The following is a 22,148-nucleotide window of genomic DNA, read 5'->3' on the forward strand; positions in this document are numbered from 1 at the left end:
CCTTAATAACACCTCATAATATGATGTGTATTGTCTGAAAGTGCTAGTAATGGTTGCCACATGCTAACAATGCTAATTAGCATCAGATAAAACGCCACTAACATGTGCAAAGATTGCCTCTTAAATCCTCAAAAATTACTTTAATTGAAAGCCTTAAACTGTGCCAAATCACTTTATATTATTATATGAACACTGTGGTTACTTGTAGGTGTTAAACTAGTCTTTAGAAGTTGTTAAAATGTTGTTTTTAGTGATCACTTCTCCCTGTTGGGTGAGCTCATTGGCTCTCATTAAACTATAAAAATGTATTTATAAAGTGATTTAAAAGCCTTTATAATGAACTCGGTGATAGTTAAAATACACTGATATGCTACCTGTTACCTGGCAGTGCAGCATCAGGTGTTGGTGATACTGATAAGTGTTTAACATCAACTTTAAAGCGTTTTTAATCCAAATAATTAGCTTTTTATGGGCATTTCCATACACTTAGAGTTAAATTGACTCATAGATTTGATTAATTATTCATTTATTTTCCTCTTCATTTGTATTATTTTGTTTTTATTGAATGTTAACAGCGACTTGCAATTAGTTTCCCATTTTTGTTCGTCATACTTGGTTTATATTTTAAAGCTTTTTGAGTTTGACTGTTTTGTAAAAAGTGGAGAAAGACCAATAATAGCTGCTATCTGCTCTTATGTGTGTGTGCGATAATTTCCCCCAAAATAATTACACTGTATGTAATAGAAACACCTCAATATGTCTTTGTTAAATATCAACTTTAGAGCGTTTTTAATCCAAATAATGAGCTTTTTTTGGGGTCATTTACATACACTCGAAGTGAAATTGACCAATAGATTTAATTAATTAGTAGTTTATTTTCTTCCTCCTTTGTATTATATAGTTTTTATTTAATCTTAAAAGAGACTTGCACTTCCTTGGCATTTTGCTATCTTTTTTTGTTGTTTATATTTTACTGCTTTTGGAGTTTTATTGTCTTTTAATAAAGTTGAGAAAAAACTATCAGCCCCCAAAATGATGACAGTGGATGTAGTAGAAACACCTTAATATGTCTTTGTAATATGTCCATATTTTCATCAGAGTGCATTTAATAATTAAACTGTCTTTATTCTTGTTTTTTTGCAGAAAGCAGAAGATGAGTTCGGCAAAGTCGACGCCATCGTTGTGTCTGTCGGAGTGGACGAGGAGATCGTGTACGCTAAATCCACGGCCATACAGGTGAGAGAGCAGCGTGATGATGATGATGATGATGATGATGATGATGATGATGGCTAGCACACATTAAGCTTACATTCATCTTTCGCAAGAGTCCACGTCGTCTTCTGTGCACAACAAGGCATCGTAGACAATCCTGTGCTATGAAGTTTAATATACTTATTTATTTTTTATCATTTGCCGTACATCTACCTTTTTAAATAAGCAATACAAGCAGCATCTGGCTTTATATGTAGTTACTAAATACTGTGACGTATGTTTACACTTGTGTGAGAGATTTTTAACTTAAATGTAAATCTTTCTATTTGAGCTCCATTCAGGCAGTAAGGCAGAAATTTCGTTGTGGGCCTTTTTTTACGACAATAAACTATTTCGTTCTATACAATAAAAAGTACTGGAGTCTATTGTTGAGCAATTATGGCTAAATTACACAGTATACTAATTAATTAAAGCCTTTAAGTTGTGTGTAAAGGTCTGAATATGACTGCAGCTAACGATTACCTTCATTATTGATCATATAGAGCTGCAGCGATTAGCCGATTTGATAAAAGCTCAATCCTCACCTACTATTTTGATAATTTAATAATCTTTATGGTAATTTCTTTAATGCAGAAATGTCAAACATGAGCTGTTTACATTGATAATGAAAATAACTTTGTCCACCAGTTTTTTTCTAATTTACTCATTCATATTTTTTATTTTTCTGTCTCTTGAACTTGTCTGCAGACCTGGCTGTTCGGCTACGAGCTCACAGACACCATCATGGTTTTTTGCGACACCAAGATCATCTTCCTGGCCAGCAAGAAGAAAGTGGACTTCCTCAAACAGGTGGCCGTCACTAAAGGCAACGAGAACGCCAACGGAGCTCCGCCCATCACTCTGCTCACCAGAGAAAAGGTAACGCTGCTGCTTCTCCTCTTTTTATATAATTATCTACACGTGATTGGAAGATGTTGGGCAGCGATACAGCTGGGTTATGATTAATTAGGTTTGTCTGAAAGAGGAGAAAGTAATCATTTAGACTCCCAGCATGTGGCGAGATTATCCAAATAACACCTGGTCAGTGTCCCTCGCCATCCTAGGGTGAATATGATCCGATCGACTGAGCTGTGGTGATTTATTGCTGGCTCTGATGTCTCCGCAGCATTTTCAGATGTGATGTAATTCCTTTTTTTGGTCTCACAGATGAAATTGAACAACTGTAGCTGCCACATGAGTTTGAATCTAAAGTGAAACTACATTTTTAATGGAGAGAAGAACAGCAGTGCTTCCTCTGGGTCTCCATATGTACAGATATCATAGTTTCAAACACTTAATTAAAAAGAACAGATCAGTCTGTATTAAATGTTTTATTTTGATAAGATACACACCAGTTTAGATTTTATTCTAGCTTCATTACAGATTGAATAACATCATTTACTTCTTCTTCTTTCTGTCGATGAGTTTATTTTTGTGACTAAACGTTGTTAGTGGAGCTTTGAGTTGTGATGTATTTAGTTGTGTTGAAGCTGTGAGCTGGCAGAACAATCGTACTGTGTCCTCACGAATACAGAGGTTTGTACTCCTGAAATCAAACTAGCAAGTATGGCAGTCCGAACTGGGTGTACTTGGTTTTGAGAAAAGCTTATTCATGTCAAACTGGCTTCCTGTTTCGGTTGTTTCAGGCTGGAAAAGCTCTCAAGCGTTTCTTACACCGTCCAAGTCGGGCACCAGGTTTTCATCTAGTCTAGTTAGTTTGAGAAATGAGAATTCAAACTTCCTCTATTATGGTTTTAGTCATCAGCGTTTTAATGTTTCTGTTCACACTGGTGATTTTTAAATGTTGATTAATGAACGGAGGATTCAGTCTGGAGTGAAGATATCTTGTAATTTGTCAAACTTTGTATCCGCAAACTCTTTTTTTTTTTTTTTTTTTTTTTAAAGGTGGGATATAGGATATACTCACTTCTGGGTCAAAGTTCAACCCCATTAAAAAACATTATACATTCAAGAAATGTTGGATTAAAATATGTTTAAACTTTTATTGTTTCTATCTGAGCTTGAATCAATGAGACAAATAACTGATCATACTGTTAAAGTAAAATAATGAGATTTATTTTGATTATACGATGTGCAAAATGAAAAAAAGTTGTTTGTATATAGTGTTAAACTGCAGACATTATTATTATTATTATTGTCTTTTAATACTATGAGAGGTAGCTAATCTGATATCGCCACATCCAGAAGCTAGTTTGGATTTCTAAGTAAATCCATTGAACAGTTGTCTGCCTGTATATTCTGCATATATTATGTATATTCTGTCCTTTTCCTGCTTCAGATTATTGCCGCCTAATGCCGTTGCTCATTGTCTCGTGTGTCTCCTACAGAATGAAAGCAACAAGGCCAACTTCGACAAGATGATCGAGGCGATCCGAGGCAGCAAAGAGGGAAAGACGGTCGGAGTGTTCAGTAAGGACAAGTTCCCCGGAGAGTACATGAAGAGCTGGAACGACACGATCACCGCCGAGGGGCTGGAGAAGGTACGACGCAGCTTCTGAGCATGTAGTTTCTGTGAGCGGGAATGAAGAGTTAGTCAATGTTAATAACTCTCTTCTCTTCTATTAGGTGGACATCAGCGCTGTGGTGGCGTACACGATGGCGGTGAAGGAAGACGGGGAGCTGAACCTGATGAAGAAGGCAGCGGCCATCACCAGCGAGGTTTACTCAAAGTTCTTCAAGGAGCGAGTCATGGAGATCGTCGACGCAGACGAGGTGAGGAAGAGGAGAGACGGGTTCACGTGAAATAGAGAAAATAAGTGTCTGAAGAACCTGTGAAAGAGCATTAAGAGTATTTATGGGATTAAAAAGTAGTTTACGAGGCTCAAATATGTCTTTTTTTGTTCTAAATGTTTAGAAGCAGAAAAGTTTCAGGATGTTTAATCACTCATATGCTCGTTGTGACTTTATGAGCAACATAATCAGAGAATGAAATGTTCAGTGTAATTTATCTCCTTTTTAAATGTGACAACCTTTGCCTCTCTCTCTTCTCCTTTGACCAACAGAAAGTGCGTCACAGTAAGCTAGCGGAGTCGGTGGAGAAGGCCATCGAGGAGAAGAAGTACCTGGGCGGCGCTGACCCGTCCACGGTGGAGATGTGTTACCCCCCCATCATCCAGAGCGGAGGAAACTACAGCCTCAAGTTCAGCGTCGTCAGGTAGAGTCCGTCACCTCATCAGACACACAGTGACGTGTTGGTTCAATGTTGAAGCTGAAGGTTATTTTAAATTCTGCTCAAGCCAAGTTACAAACTCAGTTTTTACAGATAAGATTTGTGAGCTAAAGAAGAGCTGGTAGGCAACTTCAAAAAAAAAAAAAAATCTTTAAACAGAAGCAGCTTCATATTCACCTCACAGACATGAGTGATAACAATCATCCATCTGACTCGGCAAGTAAACAAATAAACACTGCAGCTCGACCAAGACTGGATTTTTGAGGCCGACACTGATTACTAGGGAGTTAAAAAAAATTCCAATATTAATATATTGGCCGACAATATATGTACAGAATATATAGATAAACATTTCTTTTGTAATCATCCCTTAAATGTAGTGAAGGTATGATATTTTACAGTTTAACAATAAACTTTATTGTATGAAATTATTTAGCTTTGAATAGAAAAAACATGCACATATTAAACTTGAATTAACAAAAAGGGTCATAAATATATACATAAAATACTGTCTATATAACTTTAAAAAATATATACTTATCAGACAACATATACAACAATACTGATGTATATGTGATAGGTTTATTGTTTTATTTGCAGTTTTTTAATGTTTTTGAAACTGTCTGAAGCTTTATTATAGTTGTATTGATTACACAGTAATTTAATAAGCAGTGCTTATTCGCAAGAGTGGCTTATTTCACCTTTGACCTCACTAAAACGAGACCATATCTGTAACACTCAGCTCATCATATATTACACAGTTTCATCATTTTAACTCGACACTGTCCCCCCCCCTCTCGTCCGCAGCGATAAGAACCACATCCACTTCGGTGCCATCACGTGCGCCATGGGGATCCGCTACAAGTCCTACTGCTCCAACCTGGTCCGCACCCTCATGGTGGACCCCCCTCAGGAGATGCAGGACAACTACAACTTCCTGCTGCAGGTGGAGGAAGAGCTGCTGAAAGAGCTCAAACACGGTGAGTTCAGGAGCATGCTGGGAGAGTGGGAAACCTTACAATACGGTTCATATTCTGGTGTTTTACAATATCTTCTCATAATTAATCTCTCTACATAATTTCTGAAGCACAAATCATTCATGAATTCATCTCATCAGTCATTAAAAATCCTTAATTGTTTCATGCTTTAAGAAATATGAGTCAAACACTCAATGAAAATGTGTATTAGCTGCACAAAAGTGTTCTTTTAAGTAGTTGAAATGTTTACATTTTTGTATATTCTGGATCACATTAAGAAAAAACATCAAATTTCTGGCTAAAAGAAAAGTTTTTTAAGGTTTTTTTTATTCTCTCAAATGTATAAAACTGGGTTAAATTAGACCCTGAACAGTATGTAAGGGTTAAAGTGAAGCCTGTGACACCACTGTGGTTAAATAAAAAACAAACTCAGAGCAACCTTGAGCATATTTATGTGTGTTTTCCTGAATGTAAAGCTAGTTTTCTTCCCCTTCTCTCCTCCACAGGTGTAAAAATCAGCGATGCCTACAACACCGTTCTTGAGTACGTGAAAAAGGAAAAGCCAGATCTTACAGCAAAGCTTACCAAAAACCTCGGGTAAATGAACACAAATCCAAGCTCTCCCCTCACTCGGAGTCTTCTCAAACATGTTCACAACCTTGTCTCATATCTTTAATTTCTGTTGTGTTTTTTGTAGGTTTGCAATGGGCATCGAGTTCAGAGAAGGCTCCCTGGTTTTGAACGTTAAGAACCAGTACAAACTGAAAAAAGGTGAGAAAAAAGTCTTCGTCTTTTTACTTTTATTTCACATTAAATTACTGCTAATGTTTAGTGTTGATTTCTTTCTTTTAAACATACCGAATAATAGTTGGTAACCAAAGCTTGTGTGTGTGTGTGTGGCAGGCATGGTGCTCAGCATCAGTTTAGGTTTTGCTGAACTCATCAATAAAGAAGGCAAGAAGGACGAGCAGAAAAAGTACGCCTTGTTTATCGGAGACACGGTTCAGATCAACGAGGTGAGACTCACTTCACTGCTTCAACTTTAATAGTAATGTGATTTGTGTGTAGCTGTAGAAGGATTGTAGATCTCAGCGGCACATTCATCACAATCTGAAATGTTTGTGTAACAGGAGGAAGCGGCCACGATACTCACACCGGTCAAGAAAAAGATAAAAAACGTGGGAATCTTCCTGAAGGTAAGTGTCCGTCATCTCCAGTTTTCATAAGTAATAACACGAGAGGAGTCGAAGCTTCTTTTTCATTATTATACCTATTATCTTTATCAGTTTCACAGCTTTATTTTTATATTGCAAAACTTGTACCAAATGTAGTTAAATGACAATATGTAATGGATTACATCTTACAGGTACATGTATAGATTGAATTTACAGTATTTTACAATTTTATTTTTTTAGTTTAGTAATATTATATTCTGATAATAATGATGATAATTAAGTTAAATACAGTTTCAGTCCAGTTCTTGTTTGGAGCGGATGATAAATTGTGTTTTAAAGTCCAACTGAAATCATTTAATCATCTGATTTGCTTTCAAAAATAAGATCTATGTTTATTTGGAAATAGTTTTAAAAAAAAAATGTTTTAAAGTAATTCAGCATATTATTACACGTTATTATCTTTTGAATGAGAAAAATAGAAGACTGTCAAAATCACTTTAGCCTGCCATTCAATGACCAACTTAATAATAAGAGTTTTCCATACTTGTACTTCCATAGCTGCGGCCACTGTCTGAGTCTGACAGTCCGACCCCAAATAACATCGGTGGACTGTATCTTATTTACCAGGGTGTGTTTACCTTTGTCGGTGCATCCCTAATTTTAATAGTTTTGTATCATTAGAATAAAAGATATAACGTTGCATCAGTAGGGACGGACACTGTGTCACTAACGAGGATTTTTAAAGATAAATGACCAAACTGGATATCTGCCCTTTAATGTGCTGCCGCTCTGCCAGCTAACTGACATTAGCGCTGCCCTTTTCTGGTGAATGTTTGCTACACGCTGAGGTGCAGGATAAGGATAAGACGTGTTCGTGTTAGTAAGTTTAGATAAGAAGGAGACTTTTGGTAGAGACGCTTAACGTGAGTTGTTGTGTGTATCAGGAGGCGATCAGGCTCAGTGCGACCGTCTGTTCTGCCTGCGATAGAAACGCCACATTATTATCGCATTTAACAGAGTTTGATTTGCTGTATTGAAATATGAACTCCAGCAGTGTTGGGGAGTAACTAGTTACATGTAAAGGCGTTAGGTAATTTAATTACTTTGATAAAAATGTTGATGATTACAAAGGAGGTTACATCTGAAGTCAGACCTTTGAGATTTTGCTCAGGAGGGTTTTTCATCATTTTTTAAAAATATTTAACATGTTACTGAATACATATATTGCTGTTTTTAATTCTTTGAAAGCAATTATTTTTTATATTTAGTAAATAAATCATGACGTGGGCTTATTTGGAGCACACATGGGCTTAAATGGAGTCACAGAACCAATTAAACCCACTTTATTCATCAAATATCTTTATTTTATATTCCAAAATCTACATGAACTAATGAATACATTTTCAAATGAGAGATAAATGTTGCTTTATAAGAAATGATCTCCCTTATAAATCATGTCAGTATCCATGGAAACAGCTGAAGCTAGATTTTGGTGCTTAATGGGAACATTTACCCTAACAGCTGAAAACATTGGTTAGAAAATTAGAAAAGTCATCAAATGTAATAAGTTACATTAGTTTGAAGTAATTGAAATAGTTACTTTATTTAAAATGTAATAAGTAATGTAACTAGTAATCTATTACATTTCCAAAGTAACCTTTTCTTCAGGTTTAATGTAACAAAATAGAAATCAACCTCTTCTCCAATTATTTTAATTTATCTCTTTAGTCCGTTTTTCAGGAGTAAAGACAAGTTTTCAGCATGTCTCTCTCTGTTTTTATTCAGAATGACGATGAGGACGACGAGGAGGAAGATGGCGACGATGCCGAGGAGCTGCTGGGGAAAGGAGCTCGGAGCGCCGCCCTGCTGGCAGACAGAACCAGGGTGAGTCACCGAAGTGTTCAAACGTGTTTCTGGTCAGTTTTTTTTTTTTAATTTGCCGCCTTGACAGTGTTTAAATAACTAAGAGTCTGAATGTCTTTGTACTCTGCCAGCTACTCGGGAAGGTAAGTATTTATAGTTTTTCTAAAATCTCATCAGCTGAACTGGTTAATTTTTTTTAAATTTAAAAAAATCCACGTTTTCTTTTCGTGTTTTTTTGATTTTTCTGACCATCCACAGCTGTGTACTTACATGTGTCTACACCGCATGTATGTTGTGTTTTTTTTATTTTTTATTCATCCTTTGCACACACACACAAAAGAAGAAATATCGTACTTGTTCCTCCGTGTGGTCACTCAGTTTGTTTCTCTTTGTCTAAAAAAAACTCAGAACGAGATGACGGCGGAGGAGAAGAGACGCGCTCACCAGAAAGAGTTAGCCGACCATTTGAACAATGAGGCCAAGCGTCGTCTCACGGAGCAGAAAGGAGAGCAGCAGATTCAGAAGTGAGTAGTGTGGAGGAGGCCAGAAGAGGGCGCTACAAGTTAGAGCTGAGCGATACGGACAAATTATTGTGTCTCGATATTGAAGACAAATCTCTCGTTCAATACGATATGACTATGATTTAACACTTAATTCAAATTTTAAGGGTAGCAACAGTGAAAATTAAGCTTTCGTAAACAAAAAAGCATCATAATACCAAATAGAAAAAATAGTTTATTGATCACAACAGAACAATAACTGTCTTAAGCTGCATTGAAATAAAAGATAAACATTTTTCAGCAACCTCTACTTTTCAACGATGCTTTAACAATATTGTAAATGTAACAGTGAAAATTAAGTCTTTGGCTGCATGATAATAAATACATTTAAATAAGAATGTATTTTGCTGAAATGTTGATTTATAACACTTATTGTAAACAGCACGTACCTAGTAAATTCTTTATTGTAAACTCTTTATCGTTTATATCGTTGCTTTTTGTGACATTAATATCTTGCAAGTTTATATTTAGTTATAGTTACGATAACGATATATCATTCAGCCCTACTTGAAGTTAGTGGGGGAAAATATTTAAGAAGTTTAAGTCACATAACATTTGAATCATTCTACAATAATGTTAACTTAAACACATTTAACAATATTTCTGTAATTGTAAATGATTGAATAAGTGCCCAAATATTTCTTAAATGATACTTAACCTCTTGAGGCCCGGGCTTTTGTTTGTTATGCTTTGTTAATTTCTCCTAGATATTACAGAAGTACAAAAATTAATTTTATTGTATAACACAATTAACTCACCCATGTATAAAACAATTTCCTTATTATTTACAGGCTTCCTAATTTCCTCATAGAAGTACATCCTGATTAGCAGCGTCGTAGCTTGTTGCTGTTGCTAAAATTAGTCACATTTATATCAAATGACAAACATTATTAAGCATAAATAAACAAGTTTTAACTATCAAATATGATCAGATTTTATTACCTGGTCCACTTTCATCTGGGGATCGGCTGTTGATTGACTTGGCTATCTGGTGTTTACTGATTTTTACACTGTAATGTGCTTTTGTTACCACTAGATGGCAAAAAAGGGCGTGTACGAACAAGGTCAGCAGGTCAAAGTGCAGCAGAATGAAGTATAAGGTCAAGCAAACTCAGAAATGTAAAATCTCCCCATGAGGACGCAGGGTCTCAGGAGGTTATACAGGATGTTTGGCAGGAGAGCTTCTTGTGTGCAGACGTATAATTAACTTCACCGCTTGTTTTTCTTCTCTCTCAGGGCCAGAAAATCAAACGTGTCCTATAAGAACGTGTCTCAGATGCCCAGAGAAAAGGACATCAGAGACATGAAGATCTTCATCGACAAGAAGTATGAGACCGTCGTCATGCCCGTCTTCGGAACCGCAACGCCGTTTCACATCGCCACCATCAAGGTTTGTTCTAGTCATCCGTAGCTCTTTCGTTTCTCGTTTATTTGAGGTCTAATCTGTTTTGTTTTTTTTTACTTTTTTGACCTCCTTTGTCTTTTTTTTTTTTTCCCCTCTCCTTCATCTAGAACATCAGTATGTCCGTAGAAGGAGACTACACCTACCTTAGGATCAACTTCTACGTCCCTGGAAGCTCTCTGGGAAGACAAGAGGGAAACATCTTCCCCAACCCCGACGCCACATTTGTCAAAGAAATGTAAGTATTGACTTTTAATCTCAATTAAACTTAAGCATTTTAACTTAAAAAAGAAAAAGGTCTTTAATTAAACTTTCCTGAAGCCTGTAAACATCTTGAAACTTTTAATCCTCCTTAATTGACGGACTCCCTTTCTCCTCAGCACGTACCGAGCGTCCAACCTGAAGGCTCCCGGCGACCCATCGGTTCCCTCCACCAACCTGCAGAACGCTTTCCGCATCATCAAGGAGGTACAGAAGCGCTACAAGACGCGAGAGGCCGAGGAGAAGGAGAAAGAGGGCATCGTCAAGCAGGACTCGCTGGTCATCAACCTCAACCGCAGCAACCCCAAACTCAAAGACCTCTACATCAGACCCAACATTGCACAGAAGAGGATGCAGGGTTCGCTGGAGGCGCATACTAATGGTGAGGAAGACGAGATCGAGGGTTGAATTTCAGCCTCTTGTAGGCAGTAAGCTCGTTTTTTTTGTGTCTGTGGTTTAGTCCAATTTTTAAAAAAGGGGTTAAAATGTGAAAATAAACATATGAATAACTTGCACACATTCTTTATTTGTGGACCCAGCATCAAATTTCTGCATTTAATCCATTTTGAGAGAATATATTAGAGGATTATGGCAAAAATGTCTAAGTGGTGTAACCATAAAAACTTTGTACCAAATAATTCAACTTGCTTAAAAACAGTAAATTCTCAATTAAACACCATATCAACTAGTTTGGCATGATCTTACATTATAACTTTTATTTTAAATAAAGGTAATGGTTCTAAATATTACATTTAATCGGGGGAATAATGTAAACCAAGAACCATTTACATTATTTTAAATGAAGTAATTATTTGTCCACTTAAATACACTGTAGGTGGATAAAATATTTAATATTTATCATTATTTTGTGGTTACACCATTTGACATTTTCGGAGCATTCAGTCTTACTTTTGATTTATTTATTTTTTTTTTAAAGGTGCAACCCAACAGAAATACAAAATGTACATTTTAGCAAACCTGATGCTGCTTTTAAAACTATTTTTGAATTGCTCATCTTGCCAACACTTATTAGACACTGACACCTATAGGAATTTCCAAAGCAAAGTTTTATCTGGTGCATTAACTTTCATATATCGTTTTTAATGAAATTTCTCTCACCTCTCCCCCCTGACAGGTTTCCGGTTCACGTCAGTCCGCGGTGATAAAGTGGACATCCTTTACAACAACATCAAACACGCCGTCTTCCAGCCGTGTGACGGGGAGATGATCATCGTACTCCACTTCCACCTCAAGGTGCGTTTATCAGTCTCACAGCAGAGTTTCAAATTCAAGAATCAATCTTTTCTGGTTTTGTAAAGGAATAATCGTCATTTTGTGAATAAATAAAATTGTTCACTTTAGTTACTTTAGCATAAAGATTGGAAACAAACAAACAGTGTTGGTGTTAAAATGACAAGTTTTGTTTTCCACTTATGTTACGACCTTTACTGTCTAGGGGAACACAGGAAGTAACATACTAAGTCTGATAAGTTCATTTAACCACAAGAAAAATGACTTCAAATTTGTAAAAAAAAAAAAAAACAGCAGCTGAAGCACCTTCAAATATACAGTCGCATTTATTAACAGAATAAAATTGGGGGAAAATGGAAGCTATTATGACGTCAAGGTCTCCGAGGCAGAAATAATAAACTGACCACAAAACAGGAGAAAAAGAGCTCCTAACAAGGCTTCCTTAAAAGGCTTTCTATAAACTAATCTGAGCTGTACAAAAACTATCAGAAAGTGTCAACAGCAGCAAAAAAGACCTCCTAAAACACATTTACGTCACCCCATGTAGTCCTGTTGTCTCCATGAGGTTGCCAACTTAGAAATAGAAATAAGGAATCCCCTTTTTAAAACCACAACTTGTAGTTTTTACTTTAATTTTTGTACCAGATTAAACAAATTAGAAATGGATAATGTTTAATTTCATTTGTTCAGAGTGAAGCTGTTTCCACTTTTCATATTCTTCACATTTAACAGTTTCTTTAAAATAAAATATGACATTTTCCAAAGATTTATGTGTGAATTTATATATAAATGTGTATCAAAATGCTGCTAGGAATGAATTACAAAGTATTAGAAAAATGTAATTCACTTCTGTGCAAAACATTGAGGTTAAACTAGTTAGAAAAAATTGTTTATTCATTTTTCCATCACTTTCTTTCCTCCCAGAACGCCATCATGTTTGGTAAGAGGCGCCACACGGACGTCCAGTTCTACACGGAGGTCGGGGAGATCACCACAGATTTGGGCAAACACCAACACATGCACGACCGAGACGACCTGTACGCCGAGCAGATGGAGCGGGAGATGAGGCACAAGCTCAAGTCGGCCTTCAAGAACTTCATCGAGAAGGTGGAGACGCTGACGAAGGAGGAGCTGGAGTTCGAGGTTCCCTTCAGAGACCTCGGGTGAGTCAGTCTGACGCGCTGTAAGACACATGGATGCTTGTGGAGAGCTTTGTAAATCAGGGAGTTGATTATATTCTTTGTGGATCTTTTATTCCAGGTTCCAGGGCGCCCCCTACAGGAGTACCTGCCTGCTACAACCCACGTCCAGTTCTCTTGTCAATGTTACTGAATGGGTGAGTAAAGGCACTAAATGTCTGTCTTTAGATAAACATCAGACCATCAGCACAGCACTTTAAAAACCTGGAAATTATTCTCCAAAACGGGAACGTTCTTGGATACTGAGGCTCCGATTGTTTTTTTTAACTCTTTACTGATTTAATGAAGCCATGAAAGAAAAGTGAATTAGTATTTATCTCTAAGAAAAAACACTTTGATTTAAACTTTTAACTTATTAACACAAAATATATCCTTATGTTTTAAACAGTTATCACTGTTCCCCAGTTTTAAAGTACTAATTATATCCATGGTGCAGGACTTTTACATATAAATGAAGCAGTGTTTCCTTTTATTCCTTACAATAATTAATCAATGACCTATTAATGATTTTCACTTGCACACAGCGAGTCAACAACTAGTGCATCAGATCCCTGAATCTTCTCCCTCCTTCTTCTAAGGACGTCTACAGGAAAAGTAATGTTGTAAAAGTAGCATTGCTCCTTTTAAGGAATATGAGTAAATGTGAGTTTGTTGTTCAGGGAGAGGCAGAAAAGTGACGTTGAATACGAGCGCAGTAGAGACAAAGGTTAGCAGTAAGTTGTCAGTCTGGTTGTAAATGTAAAGTACAGACTGCAGTGTGTCAGGTATTTGATGCTGCAGCTTTTCAAGACCAAGAAAAGTCTAGTAAAGTGAAGGTTAGTGACAATGGCTCACTTAAGGTGGACCAGCTAGTCTCATTTTAGGGTCAATCTAAGCCACTCCTAAACCATCTTATCACTGCCAGATAAATCTCTGTATTCGTTATACAGTAAAGTCTTTAAATCTGGTGTCTGGTGGCTTTCTGCACGTCTTCTATCTTCAGCCTCTGAGCTCGCAAACTTCTTGTTATCTCTCTTCGAACTTCACTGTGGATTAAATCATTTACTCTTGCAGCTCTTCTAGACTTTCCAAATGTCATTGAACTAAATGGATCAAATTCTGATAGACAAACAAGTCATTCCGCTCACACAGTAGCAACATAATTACTCTCAACGCCAGAAGGCGGAGACAGATGTTCTACACTGAATGTTTAAATGTGCATTAATACAACAACTTCTCCTCCTTAAATATACTTATTGTGTTTTTTTTTTCAATTTAGCCGCCATTTGTGGTGACGCTGGACGAGGTGGAGTTGGTCCACTTTGAGCGTGTGCAGTTCCACCTGAAGAATTTCGACGTGGTCATCGTCTACAAGGACTACAACAAGAAGGTCACCATGATCAACGCCGTGCCCGTCAACTCCCTGGACCCCATCAAGGAGTGGCTCAAGTAAGGCTCAAGGACGGAGACGTTCTTTAGAAGTGATGAGTCCAAACCGGATCGTTTTTTTGTGACTTAAAATTGTTTCTTCTCTCTTTCAGCTCGTGTGACATCAAGTACACGGAGGGAGTCCAGTCTCTGAACTGGACCAAGATCATGAAAACCATCGTTGATGATCCAGAGGGCTTCTTTGAGCAAGGTGGCTGGTCTTTCTTAGACCCGGAGAGCGAGGTACGTTCAGGGGACAAAGAGGCAGAGCAGAAAGTCTTGATGATATCCTCCAAAAGAAACCTCATAACGATTACATCATCTCTCTGTCTTTTGTTCTCAGGGAAGCGGCGAAGAGCACGACTCGGAGTCCGAAATGGAGGATGAGACGTTCAACCCGTCTGCAGATGAAGAGGAGTACGAGGAAGAGGACAGCGACGAGGATTACAGCGACGAAACCGAGGAATCGGGCTCAGGGAACGGTAATAAAAATCTGCTTCTATTTTTAAAAAATTCATCTTCGTCACAATCTCTCTCTCACACACACGCACTCACCGTTGTTTGTCTGCTGTGTTTTGTAGAGTACAGCGGGTCACTGGGCAGTGAGGAGGAGAGCGGTAAAGACTGGGACGAGCTGGAGGAAGAAGCCAGGAAAGGTTTGTATCTATACAATATACAACATATATCTATTCAATTGGCTCGTTTTGTCAATTTTAAGAAAGGAAAAAAACAGCAATTAATCACATTTAAGAAGATGGAACCAGATATTATTGGGTGTTTTTTGCTCGATTTTTTCCTTTTTTATTAAGGATGTTTTTAGTTCAATTGAAGCAGACTCTGGTTAATGCTTTTGTTGGTCACATCTGAATCATACCTTTCTGAGGAAGTTGTCTCGGTTCAGTCCCAAAACAAACTCTGCAGGGTCGTTTGTGGTGGGAATTTTTATCTTAACTTTGATCCTGTGCTTCTCATGTTCAGAATATAAATATATATATATTAAAAATTAGCACTGAATTATATTTTCTGTGATTATGCTGTATGATTAAATATGACTCTTTATTGGTAGCAGTTTGATTAAAATAATCACATCATTATCCCTCCACAAGTCCTGCAATCTTACTGCAATTAGAGCAAAAAACACTGTAAATTGTATAACACATTTTGAGTGAAGCTGCTCAGAAATCAAGCATTTCAATCCTGCAGGGACTTGAATATAACAAGTATACAAATATATCTATTTTAAAAGCTGTTTAAATGACATATATCTACTCTGTACTCTAGCTGACAGAGAGAGCCACTATGAGGACGAGGATACCTCTGCCAACAACAAGAAGAGGAAGGTTCGCCCAGTAGCCCCCCCGCCCAGCAAGAAGAAGCGACGAGCCTAAACGTCTCACACACACACACACACACACTCACACTCTCTCTCTCTCACACACACACACACACACACTCACACACACACTCACATACACATACATATACACACACATACTGCCAAACCTACCCGTTCCCAATCCTCCCTCCCGCCCCGACTGGCTCTTTTTTGACTCGAACACTTCACACAAACACACACATACACACACTTGGATACAACAAAATGTGTATATAGATGTAGAAGCCCCTTATTTTTGTGTTGGTCAGTGAAGTGTCATGTTGAAATGGTAAAGAAAGTACCAGCAAGGCAGTCAGACACAGACTCCATTAGGTTTTTTTCTTTTTTTCTTTTTCCTCTTCATTCCTTCCTCATTCTCGCTTTTGTTTCCACATCCCATCTCCATCCATCCATCAGGGTTTCATATCTGTGTGTGTGTGTGTGTATGTGTGTGTGAGTGACTGAGTGTGTGTGTGTGTGCATGTGTGAGAAAATGGGTTTTTATTGCGAGCATTGTTTATTTTCTGTTTAAAATATTTAAAAAAAGGAAAAAAAAAGATGACTTTCTTAACTAATGGATAATAAAAAAAGTCTTGACATATCTTCTGCCAAGTGTTTTATATAAAATCCCCCCCCTTTCCTCCTCCTCTTCCTCAACCTCTTCCTTCTCGTCTACTTTTCACATTTTTCTTCAATGTTTGTTAAATTGTGATCATAATATAGACTATTTGCTTTACTTTGTTCTTTCTTTTTTGAGGGGGGCAGATAAATCATTTTTCTGATTTCTTTTTTAAAAATGAGGTTTGTAAATTAATGCACACCTGGTGCGCACACACACACACACACAGACAGACATACATACATACATACATACCATTTTCCCTAGCACTTCTCCTTTTTGTCCCCTTTTCTGTTCATTCTGAGTAGATATGTTGTACTGTTAATTCTGATAAATCCTGTTTTTGTTTTTGTAATAAAATTAAAAGGAACTGGTTGGTTTTTTGAATGTTTTGTGTTTTTCATTTTAAAAGATGGAACCTGCTTTTAGAGCTGTTTAGGTATAATGTAGGTTTAGCTCCAGGCCAGAGCGGCCAATCAGCCTGTTTGATGCTCAGGGCTACGTACTGACGAGTAATCTGGTTTCAACACGTCTCCCTCAGTTTAGTTTGATTAACACGCCACCTTCAGTCAATCAAACTTTATTTGTATAGAACTTTTCATACATTGTTGTGTAACATAAAGTGCTTTACATGGTCAAAAAGTGAACAAACGCACACACAAAAAACCCATAAAATAAAAAAACAGGAATGAGGAAATGCTGTAACTCATGAATCTGCAATGAGGAAACACCAGAGATGGGATAAACATGTACAAAATTATATATAATATGGGTAACGAAAGAATAAAATAAAGTCACTATATAATAAAATGGGTAAAACCAGAGATGTTAAGAGGGGTATTAAATGGAGAAGGAAAGAAAAGACCAGAGGAAAATGAAATAAAACAACTAAGAGTAAAAGGTGTGTTATGAAGAGGGAAACAATCAGGAAATAAAATAATAATACATTTAATTTATAAAACATCAGAAAATAATTCAGAGACAATATCTTTTAAAAATAAAGTAGTAAAGAGTCTTTAGCCATACACTGCCTTCAGATTATTTAATCCACTGTATCATTGTCTTGTGATTTGTTAGTGCTTTTGACCAACAGGTGTGTGATTTGACATATTAGCTTGATTGGAAGCTCAAAATAATTTTAATGTGCAGGGTGGGTAACATCGTGTGGACGTGATTTGTGCAGTGAGATGGTGTGGGGGGGGGGGGGGGGGGGGGGGGGGGGGGGGGGGGGGCTATGAGTGTCAGTGTCCAGGGGCCTCTGGGGTACTAATCCAGTCTTGCCTGAAGAAGGTTAACTCTGAACTCACCACTCACTTGTGCTTTTAGTGGAGTCAGTACTTATACAGGCAGGTATGACCTTTTGCCACCGAGTATCTTTGTCAAGAAAGCTGCTTTTATTCCTAAATAAAGGTTGTCGCTCATCGTAGCAAAGAAGTAAACAAGTGTTAAAAGTGACATGACATTTTCGAACCCCTGCAGCTGCATGTTTCCTTGCAATGAAAACCTGTTCGCCTCTGGAAAATCATGTTGTGTCACTCAGTGAGACAAGAACTAGAAACTTGTCTGGTGAGAAGGTTTTACCCACTTATATGCAAAAAAATCTTTCCTTAAATTGCATCTTTACTCTGCACAACTCGGTGTTGTTGCTGCAGTGTGTCTGCGACCAGGTGTAGAGGTATAAAAACAACCAAGAAGAAGCTACAGGTAAGTGAAGACTATTATTTACCATTTAGATGTAACGCTTCTTTTTTCTGTCCATTTTCTGAACCATAATCTATTGATGCATGTCAAGACTGTTTTTAAAACTCATTCGCTTCATTTTAAGACTAGACAGTTTTGTGTGGAGTTTTTCCTGTCTTTAAATGAAGAGAGTACAGAAGAATTTTAGCAGTTTAAAAGATAAAAACTAACTTTTTGGCTATATGCTGTCAATCGATTATAATTTTTAATTGCATGATTGTCATGAGTTAACTCACAATTAATCGCACATTTTTTATTTGTTCTAAATGTAATTTTGAATACTCTTATCAACATGGGAGAGGACACATATGCGTTCTATATGCAAATTAATGTTTATTATTATTGAATAACATGACAAACTCAACATGAATCAAAAAATGAGCATATTGACCTCATACACTTTTATTTATCTGTGATGCAAAAAAGCAGATACATGCAAAGAAAGCAGTCCAGACATGACGTGGAGATTGTCTGTCCTCGTTCTCCTCACTGGTAAATATAACTCCCAACAAAGTCAAAGGCAAAGTTTATTCATATTTAATACAGAATGCACCTGACAAAGAACCAGTTTGGGCTTAACATTACAATTCATTACATTGCCTAAAAAAATGTTGCATAGCAATTTGTCATTCACAACGTAACCAAGCATCCCCTGCTTTTGTCAAATTTATATTTAATGGGACCACAATTTATAAAATGAACACACTGCTGTGTTGAAGAAGGTGCGGTTTGGACCATAAACTCATTAGGAAAGTGTTTACTGAGATAATAAATCAAGTGAGAAGCAGGGTCATTTTTCCATGTACTTCTATACAATGGGACTTATTTTTGGAGTCAGTGGAGTTGCCCCCTGATGGCCATTAGAGAGAATGCAGGTTCAAGGCACTTCAGCCTTGGCTTCACATTTTAGACCCAGAAGTACCTTGTGAAATGCTGAAATTTGGCATAGACAGTGAGTGACTTCCTACTGACAGCGGTGTCCTTCATCCACAGGCTTGTGTGCTCTTACCAACTGTCAACCTAGCCAGTACCACTTCATTAGTATAGCCACGTCCTGGTTGAAGGCCCAGGCATACTGCAGAGAGCGGTACACTGATCTGGCCACAGTGATCAACATAGAGGAAATGAACCGACTGATGAACACCGCTCAGGACACTAGTGGAGGCTTCGCAAATAAGATGTGGATCGGGCTGCATGATAACCTCTCCAGCTGGAGGTGGTCATTTTCAGACAGTGGCTACTACGACAACAAAGACATTTACAGGAACTGGAATTTTGGTCAGCCTGACAACTTCCTCGGAAACCAGATGTGTGTGAAGATGTGGAGTCGAGGGATGTGGGAGGACTCCCAGTGCGACCTGAGAAACCCTTTCATCTGCTACAATGGTTCACATTCATTCTTATCCTCATAAACAAATTCATAGTTTGACACATAAATGGCTAGATTTATTGTGCTACTACTTTAGAGCTCAATCAACCCATTGGGGTCATTGGAAGGCAGAGAGACAAATGTATTTCATAATATCTTCACACTAACAGACTTAAACTCTTTCTCTGATCTCCCTTTCTTTTCTTCACAGGCATAACGAAAACCAATCAGCGTTTCATTTTTGTTCAGAGCAAGATGAGCTGGTCTGATGCGCAGCGGTACTGCAGGAAGCACCACACAGACCTGGCCATTGTTAGGAACCAGAAAGAGAACCAGGAAATACAGCGTCTTACCAAAAACATGAGTGTCTGGATTGGCCTCTACAGGTCTGTAAAACATTATATAGAGTATGTCACTTTGTATGCAAGATGGTAACCTTTTAAAGGGGTCACTGAAGGGATCCAACCCCTGTAGAATATATTTTTCTTCTTGTTTTGGGTTGTGACAAACATAACATAAACTAAGATGGTGAGCATGGTAAAAATGACATCTGTGTAAAGTCAGCTAAACTCCTCATGTTCTACATCTCTTTCTCAGTAAATGTAGTTTGAATAAGATTTTTTTACACTCAATTAAAGTTAATTCACATGTCTTACCCAGCTTCTCTGCCAATTTCTTTTTATTGGCACTTAATGTAAGGCTTTGCCCGTCCTCTAAAAATGACCTCAGGCCTCTGCTTGTCTTTGCAGGAGGCGGGAATGGTCGGACCAGAGTGATTCCGAATTTCGCTACTGGAAGCGTGGACAGCCGGATAATGTTGGAGGGAAGCAGAACTGCATTGCCACTAATCTGGGCAATGCAGGTCTGTGGTCAGATGAACAGTGCAGCCAAGAGCTCACTTTTATATGCTACGGAGATAGAAGTGAGTAGGTCCATCTCAGTTTTGGTGAAAGCCTTTTGGTGGATGCCACTGCTCATGCTAAGTAGTTCTTTTTATTCCAAACAAAACACTGTAAATATTACTAAAATATTCAGTTAACAGATTTAGCATCTCTAAATGAAACTCCAGAGAAGTCAGTTCCGTCTACCACCAGCAGCACCACATTTACCCAAAACAAAATGACCACCATTAAAGGAGACCCAACCAGTACAGAGATTTCCTCTAGTATGTTTGTTTATCATCATAAATCAGTCAATGAGACTCAAATGAGTCAAAATTTTCCCCAAGTTCATTAATGAATATATTCAATCTCAATGCTTCTGTTTTACAGAAGAAACCCAAAACTACTTGTCCACCACCACAGAGACCCAAAATAAAAGAACCACAGAGATAAAATCAACCACTGGTCAACTCAGAACCTCATCTGGGCAGCCTTCAACCTCAGAGCTGATTCAAACCAGACCCATGACAGGTGAGTGAATTTTTTATATAAATAAAATTATATATTATATTTTTTTCTAGTTTTTATTTGTGTGTTGCACAAATAAATCCCATGTGTGAACCCCATGTCACCATTTTTCAGATGAAACTCCAAAAGAGACAGTTTTGTCTACTACTGTCACCACAGTTGGCCCAAACAAAATAACCACCACTGAAGGTCATTCGACCAGTACAGAGATCACCTCATCTGAGCAGCCTTCAGCAACAACACTGGATCAAACAACATCCAGTAAGAGACGTTTAATTAATTGGGATATATCATTGACTCTAAATTCCAACCCTGTGAATGAATACCACGTTTCCATTTTGCAGATGAAACTCCAGAGAAGCCAGTTCCGTCTACCACCACCAGCACCACATTTACCCAAAACAAAATTACCAGCATTAAAGAAGACCCAACCAGTACAGAGATTACCTCTAGTATGTTGTTTATTGTCATATATCAGCTGATGTAAACATTTCCCCAAGCTCATTAATGAATATATTCAATTTCAATACTTCTGTTTTACAGAAGAAACCCCAAACTACTCGTTCTTGTCCACCACCACAGAGACCCAAAATAAGAGATCCACTGAGATTAAATCAACCACTGGTCCTTTCAGAACTTCATCTGGGCAGCCTTCAACCTCAGAGCTGAATCAAACCAGAGCCATGACTGGTGAGTGAATTTTTTATATAAATAAATAAATATTTTTTCTTCTGTTTTTATTTGTGTTTTGAACAAATAAACCCCATGTGTGAACCCCATGTCTCCATTTTGCAGATGAAACTACAAGCCAGCCAGTTCTGCCCTCCACCACATTAACCCAAAGCACAATAGGGGAGACTGGGGTAAGATGAGCCATTTTTCATATTTAGGATCACTACATCAAGGTAATCATAGTTTTGTCGCTAACTAATATATCTGCATATATTTCAGGTTGTTGTGCATCCCTTCAAACAAACAGAATGAGTGTGAACGTAACTGTTTCGATAATATACTTACCCTGTGTATGGGGTAAATTGAACCGTATCCCTACTCCCCACCTTCTCCCTCCCTAAATAACAGTCACTTCTTCACATTCATGT

The 22,148-nt window shown here is 37.6% G+C and overlaps 1 protein-coding gene across 1 annotated transcript; it reads left to right on the forward strand.

Moving 5' to 3' along the window:
• Positions 1–1,143: 1,143 nt before the first annotated feature.
• supt16h (SPT16 homolog, facilitates chromatin remodeling subunit) lies at positions 1,144–16,894 on the forward strand (the record flags this gene model as incomplete). The annotated part of the gene is given in 23 exon segments (XM_062445056.1): positions 1,144–1,236; positions 1,960–2,130; positions 3,600–3,752; positions 3,838–3,984; positions 4,275–4,426; positions 5,249–5,421; positions 5,925–6,015; positions 6,116–6,189; positions 6,322–6,434; positions 6,549–6,614; positions 8,379–8,477; positions 8,865–8,980; positions 10,253–10,406; positions 10,529–10,656; positions 10,799–11,061; positions 11,815–11,933; positions 12,855–13,093; positions 13,191–13,266; positions 14,388–14,557; positions 14,650–14,779; positions 14,880–15,018; positions 15,118–15,192; positions 15,818–16,894. Coding segments are annotated over 23 exon segments (3,048 nt in total), but the record flags the coding sequence as incomplete, so codon positions are not given.
• Positions 16,895–22,148: the final 5,254 nt, after the last annotated feature.

Source organism: Scomber scombrus, chromosome 23 (genome assembly GCF_963691925.1).
Source record: "Scomber scombrus chromosome 23, fScoSco1.1, whole genome shotgun sequence".
NCBI lineage: Eukaryota > Metazoa > Chordata > Actinopteri > Scombriformes > Scombridae > Scomber > Scomber scombrus.